Source organism: Elephantulus edwardii, unplaced genomic scaffold (assembly GCF_000299155.1).
Source record: "Elephantulus edwardii isolate Elephantulus edwardi_28Jun2011 unplaced genomic scaffold, EleEdw1.0 scaffold00067, whole genome shotgun sequence".
Classification (NCBI taxonomy): Eukaryota; Metazoa; Chordata; class Mammalia; order Macroscelidea; family Macroscelididae; genus Elephantulus; species Elephantulus edwardii.
In genome coordinates, this window is record NW_006399817.1 from 10,900,948 (window position 1) to 10,908,380 (window position 7,433).

Genomic DNA, 7,433 nt, shown 5'->3' on the forward strand with positions numbered 1-7,433 from the left:
TTGCCACAGTGCTTGTCAAAGCCAGTTCTGATTAATCTCCTTTGTCAGTGTGTCCTTTGCCATTCCCTATCGCTCCTCCGTGAGAGAGACTTCACCCTGATTAATAAGGAAAAGGGGATGGCGTATTCTTTTAGCTACTTCCTGCTGATAAGGGACGCTGTAGGTTTCAGGGTGAAGATCTTCTCTCATTACTCTAAAGGGCCCCTTTGGCAGTAGGAAACACATAGACTATTATGGAGATTGATTTTGGAATTTAGATGCACTGTTATCAATTGTGCTTAGCTGTAAATGTTCATATCCTTGAAGATGTATCATGGAAGTTTTGCAGCCTAGAAGACACAAATGTAACTAACAAGTTAAAAGTACATGAGTCAAAGATTAAAAAAGCAATAGTATTCTGAGTAGAGGTTCTAATAGTGGCACAAATCAAGTTACAGAGGGAAGGTGGTTCTTACAATAAAAGGCCTATAGACTAGCACTTTGTCTATTATAGTGTAGAGGTTAGGAACCACAAGATGTAGAGGCTCAGCTATGTAATTTATGGTTCTTAAGTCCTGGAGAAAATTCCATCTACCACTGGGTTCGCATGTAAGGTAGAGGTGAAGTAAGGAACTGCTTATGAGGTTTTCCGTCCATTCCAACAACTAAGAAATAGTGAGAGGAGTTGGGACCTCAGAAGGCTTTTAGGACCAAATAGTAGGCTCTGTGTCCAGGAGAAAATTATATAACCAGTTTTTAATATCTAATATTAAAGAGCTAACTCTCAGGTGGGTTTTCAGAAGCAGTTAATCGCATGGGAGATTGCCGATCCTTCTCCTGCTGAGCAGCTGGTGGCCTCAAACCACATGCCTTTGACAGTATAGTCAGCTTCTTGCCACCAGACCACAATATTATCTTTCTTAAATATGATTTTTAGTATACTTTACCTGCATTTAGAGACTATCTCAACAATAGATTTGATGCATACTAATGACTGAATATCAGACCAATTGTGGGTTGATACTGAAGATATTATACATAAAGAAAGTTAAAAAATCCTTTAGAGGGGGAGAAAAGAAAGAAAAGATCAACATGGATGTCAGAACAGATTTTGAAACTTGCTCTTGAATGTAGAGTAGCTAAAGTCAGTGGGAAAAATTATGGAGTAAAGGACTTGAACAAAATATTTTAAATAAAGGTTGAAAAAGACAAAGTGAAATATTGTCAAAAGAACCTGGAGTTAGGACATCCGATGAGAAGAACACACTCATTATTCAAACGGAAAGAGCTGAAGACAAAATGTCAAGCCTCAAGTCATGATACTGAAGCTTTCTGTGGGCAAAATACTGATTAGCACAAAAAACATCAAAAGAACATGAAAGGAATAGAGAGCCACTTCATCTCACCAGAGAGAACAGAATCACATCCAAATACTTTAGGAGTAGTTTATGGTCAAAGACTTATGACATTTAAGGAAGAAGTGTAAGTTACATTGAAAGCACTAGCCAAAAACAAGAAATGTTTCAACAAATGTATGCATTAACAATCTGTAATAGATAACACAATCTTGCTTGCTACAAGAAAAGAGGATTTGAAACACTTACTGATGAAGATCAAAACCTTCAGTATGACTTCAAAATGAACATAAAGGAAACAAAAATCCTCATAACAAGTGATAAGTCATGTCATGACTAAAGAAGAAAAGATTCAAGTTGTTAATTATTTCATTTTACGTGGATCCATAGTCAATGTGTATAGAAGCATAAATCAAGAAATTCTATGATGTATTGCATTGGGCATATTTTCTGCAAAAAGTGTCTTTATAGTTTTGAAAATCAAATACATCACTTTGAGAACTAAGCTGTGCCTGATCCAAGCCTTGGTATTTTCAATTGCTTCATATGCTTGTGAAAGCTGGACAACTAAAAAGAAAGACTAAAGAAGAATCAATGCCTTTGAATTATGTTGTTGTTGAAGAATATTGAACATACCATGGACTGCTAGAAGAACAAATTTGTCTTAGATAAAGTCCAGCCAGTATGTTCCTTATGTATGATTAGGCATTGTTGTTGTTGTATACCATTGAATCAAAACTGGCCCATATCTGATCCTCCAATGGGCTTTCAGAGAGAATATTCACGTGGGAAGAGATTGTCCATCTTTCTCCCATGGAGTGGCTGGTGGATTTGAACCATGTGCCTTTGAGACTGCAGTACAAATTCTTACCACCAGGCCACCAGAGCTCTCTGTATCATTATATACTACACAAACTAAAGGAATATAGTGTCATAAAACCACGAATATAGATATTTTCTCATTGTGACATTAGAGAGAATAATTTAAAGTAATGATAGTAGGATGAGTGACTTTTTATTAGGAGAATCAAATTAAAGTGATCATTTGAAAAAGATGAGATGTAGAATTGGTTCTTAGAACAGTTTATCTCCCAACTTTCCTCTTTGCATTTTTTATCCCTCTTTTCTTTTGGACCTATCCTTGACTCCTCTCCTTTTGGAAGACAAACACAAAGCAAAAGCTGATGATTTTGCTGGAGTTCTAGATAATATGGCACCCTTTGTCTCCCCAAGCACAAATTAGTAGAGTCAAATGAACTCTTTCCAACAATGTTAGATTTTATCTGATCATCACTAGTTATTTTAGAATCATTATTTTCCCAACATTTATTATATTTATTCGTCATTTCTTCACAAAGTAATGACAGAGTATATTAATGGTCATATTTGACATTTAGTTGTTGAAAACCTTCTAAATAAAACAGAACATTATCTTACAAATGAGCCCTTTACATTTGAAAACAAAATAAGACCAGGCAACAAAATACCTCCTCAACGTAGAGCCTACTTTAATGAAAGAGTGAGGAAGCTTTTAAGACATTCCCTGGCTGGTATGACATGGATCAAAATGAGAAGAAACAGTTGCAAATATCCATTAATAATTAGAACAGGAAATTCACTAAGTATAAATGCAGGGAAATGGAAAGTTTAAATAATGAAGTGGCAACTTAAAGATTACAAAGAATTAGTGAACAAAAATGAATTAGTATCTACCATTTTGGGTCCAGCAATCTATTCTAGGCCAAGAATGACAAATTGAAAAGGAAAAGTGTCATATTCATTGTCAAAAAGAATACTTCAAGATATAGCAGCATCATGATAGATGGTGTTGAGATAAAGATTGTTAACAGCTTTAGTTTGCTTGGCTCCACAATCAACACTCTTGGTACCAGAAGCCAGGTAATCAAAAGACAAATTGCATTGGGAAAGTCTGCTGTCAGGGACATCTCCAGAACACTGAAGAACAGCAATGTCAGTCTGGAGACCAAGATGTGCCTGTTTCAGGCCATGGTCTTCACAATTACACACTATACATCAAAAAGCTGGATAATTACTAGGGATTACAGAAGGAAAATTGATGCCTTTGAGCTGTGGTGGAGAAGAGTATTTAGTACACCATGGAATGCTAGGAGAACAAACAGGTTTATCCTAGAGAGGTTGAAATCAGGCTGCTCCTTGGGGGCAAGTATTCTGAAGCTCTGTCTGACATACTTTGAACATATTGCAAGGAGGGACCAGTCCTTGGAGAGAGACATTATACTTGGAAGGGTGGGAGTATGGTGCTAGAGGGGAAGACTCTGGATGAAATGGATTGGCTTAGTGACTGGAGTAATAGGGGTAGGTATATCAGAGACAGTAAGGATTGCTCAGGATAGAGCAGGATGTAGAGCTGTTGTACATACTATTGCTATGAGTCTCAAGTGACTCAACGGCACGTAACAACAACAACATCCTGAAGTAATGCAGTCAATGACACAACAAAATCTATACCAATATAAGGAAGACCTGAAACTCTATGAACTTTAATAAATGTTGATAGTTATACAGAAAAGCTTCAGACCTTTTGTTCATAGGGTCCTATGAGTCATGCTCAACTCGAAGGCAATCAACAACAACAAAAACACATTTATATAATTATGATTCAAACTTATGAATCAACCACTAAGCAGAGAGATGAAGAATTGAAGATTCTTAACCAACTTTTAAAACATGAAATTGATCAAGTGTGAATCAAAATGCATTGATATGGTAGTAAGGCTTTGTTGTTCAAAATGGCTTCCCTAGGCAATGATTTTACCTTTGCCAGGTGGATGGGTGGGAATAAGCAAATAGGACATGTTATCCTATCCACAAGAGGACTGGCTAGTCTTTCCACTAAATTGAGCAGACTTGGTGGCAGATTTGGAGAATTTTTAGAAATAAAATTAAAACTCCCACCATGCTTGGAGAAGGACATCCTGTTGGGAAGGGTGAAGGGACAGTGCAAGTGAGCAAGACCTGGATGAGATGGATTGACATAGTAACTGGAACAAGGGGGACAGATGTGTTGGAGTTAGTGAGACTGGCTCAGGACAGGGCAGGATTTAGAGCTGTTGTACTTAGGGTTGCCACGAGTTGCAGGCAACTTGATGACTCATAACATCAACAAATCATCATTTTACCAAAAGGTCTTTGGTATATTTGTTACCATCACTTACTTTTTAATAATTTTTATTTTAATAAAATATTTTTAATAAATGAATAAAAACACTATTATTTTACCCTGCATTTTATTAATTTAGCGTTATTTTTTTATTTGTATATAGTTGTTTCATATAGTTTGTTTTCCCACATAAATTACATGCTCCTTCAGTGCAAACATTGGGTTTAATGCTTTCTAATATGGGTGTCTGGTCTGTGCATTGCTGTACAGAGGTAACTCGTGGTTGCTGTGATGCTGAACACTGGGACACTGATGTGCCAAATGTGGTGATGGTTACCCATAGTGGACAGTGTTTGCTGGAGCTTCCCAACTAAAACAAGCCTGGAAGCAGGAGCGGCATCCACTTCCGAAATGGTTTGCCCCGGAAATTCTATGTGCGAACAGTTCTCAGGCCTTTCATTCATAGGGTCACAGTATTTTAGGTCACAGTACTTTTATTCATGTTGTTAGTGCTGTGAGGTCAATGATAACTCATAGCAATCTTCTTAACAATGGACCTGAACTCTACCCTATCCTGTGCCATCTTCATTATCTCTGATATTCTTGAGCTCATTGCTACTATGTCAATCCATTTTACTGAAGGTCTTCTTCTCTTTCACTAAGCCTCTACCATGACAAGCCTGGTATCCTTTTCTATGGACTGATCCCTTCTAACAATATGCCCAAAATATGTAAGACAAAGCTTCACCAGCCTTGCCTCTAAGGACGATGCTCACTGCACCTTCCCCAGGACATATTTGTTCTTTTGGGTGTCTGGGGAATATTCAGTACTCTTCTTCAACACGGCAACTCAAAAGCATTGATTCTTCTGTCATTTAAGTTTGCTCCATACTCTAATGGTAATTCACCAACTGCTTGCAACTGTGTGGATTTCCTAGGGTCCATTCCTGCAGCATTCTGCCCTACATATGCAATTAAGTTACACTTCTCAGAACTGGTGGGCAGAACCCTAACACTTAAGTTGTTTAGCCCACAAATCTTGGAGCTAGTTTTTATTCCATCATTGTATTTGTACCCTTATTTAATCATCAAATTGAATGCTTTTTCACATGGACTCTCTTGGATTGACACTTCTTCACTGCCAAAGATATAATCTGGACATATCTTAGTCTCTCTCTATATATATATTTACTCTCTCCTTGAGGTTGCCTATCTTTCTACTTGAAAGAAATAAAACCCCAAAGAAAACTAACATAACAAAATAAACAAAAACTACATTTTTCTTTGTTTCCTCCTTATCATCATGCTGCCTAAAGAACATTCTGAATTTTACAGTCTTAAATTCTAGACTGTTGATCAACGGATTCTCTATGCTTTATACAACTATCTTGCTATTTCTGCAACATGATTTCTCATTATCACCTCATTCCCAAACTTTTGCAGATATATTTATTTTCTCTATATAAAGCAACACAGGGTTGTGCTTGAGCTCATTTATTTTTTTTAGCATATAGCCATAATTTATAATACAGACATCATGTCTTCATATGCAATCTTAATTACTCTATGACTAATTAAAAGACCACCTTAATTCTTATTTATTCTACATGAACTTCAAAAACCTTTTTAGCACATTTCATCACACTTGTGAAATAATGAAATTTCATATTTCACATAGCATTTGTCATGAATTTGAGGTTCAAGTAGGAAGAGGGGAGATGAGAGCATTGCAAATGTACAGAAGATAGACTTGCAAAGAAATAATTATTATAAGACATAGAAAAAGCATCATCTAGCATATACATGTTTATGAGGTAATAACTTTAAGTGATACAGAGGATGAAATAACATACTTATTTCATTTACCACATTTTACCCACACAGTAAGATAGAAAAAATAAAAATTAAAATTTTAATGAAAACTATTTTATTAACTTGCAAGAAATTTAATCATAGAAGACACTCACCTAGAAAGTGTAGGAATAAGCAGATACAGATCAGCCTATTTCTTCTGAAACAGACATCAGCAAGCCATCCTGCAAACACAGGAGTGAGTAGTGAAGTTCCAATAAAACATAAATTCAAAATGGCAGCCTGGTGATTTCGATAGCCAAGCTTGATAGTGCAAAAGGGAATCATATTGCTGACAACTTCAAAGAAAGTGAATCTCTCACATAGCTCCACCAGAAGCAAATAGAGTATCACCCGATTTTTTTTCACTAAGCATGTTGAGGAGAAAAGACCAACATCTCTTAGAGTTTTCTTCTTCTCAGTGCTGTAATTTAAGGGTCCCTTCTCATCAGTCATTTTATAGTCTGTAACAGGCATTGCTACTTTCTCTTGAATACAGCTTGTATTTGTAGTTTTAACTTGGTGATATTTACTTCTGCTACTCTAATGAAAAAAAAATGAGATCTTTGCTTTGAATTTCATAGCACCATGCTAAAATTTTGTAAGGGGTTTGGTTGGGTTTTTTTTTTTTTGGCATATTAATGTTGTTCATTTTGATAATCCAAGAACACAGGGGGGGGGACCATAAGTGTTTAAATGTCCATGATAGCCAAGAGTAGCCAAATTTGATTTGTTTGTTTAATTACTTAAGAGCTAAGTTGGGCTTTTTCTTCAAAGATGATATTGAATTACATGAATCCTGTTGCATATGTAGGGAAACTCATCTGCCTTATGCTGATAAAGGTTTAAGTACCTAAGCAGAAGGAGCCCTTTTTTCAGGAGAATTTGAGCACTAGAATAAGAAATAATTTGAGTCTAATAATTTTTGATACTTTAATTAAACAAGCCAGAACATCACCAAGAGATAAAGCGTGAAAGAAAATCTGTTTTTAAGGGGGCAGGACACCTTATCATTATTACATTTCCTGTTATTTTTGGTTGGAATTCTGATAAGAAAGTTAATTAGGTAACAAAAAGTGCTAGTACATTTAGGTAAAAAGCAGAGT

General features: G+C 36.1%; 1 protein-coding gene across 1 annotated transcript in view; it reads right to left on the reverse strand.

The window, feature by feature from the left end:
- Positions 1 to 6,804, reverse strand: part of SLC15A5 (solute carrier family 15, member 5) — a 136,087-nt gene extending 129,283 nt beyond the window's left edge. Inside the window, exon 1 of the mRNA XM_006888436.1 lies at positions 6,444 to 6,804. Coding sequence (XP_006888498.1) covers positions 6,444 to 6,804 — 361 coding nt within the window. The remainder of the gene's footprint in view (positions 1 to 6,443) is intronic.
- Positions 6,805 to 7,433: the final 629 nt, after the last annotated feature.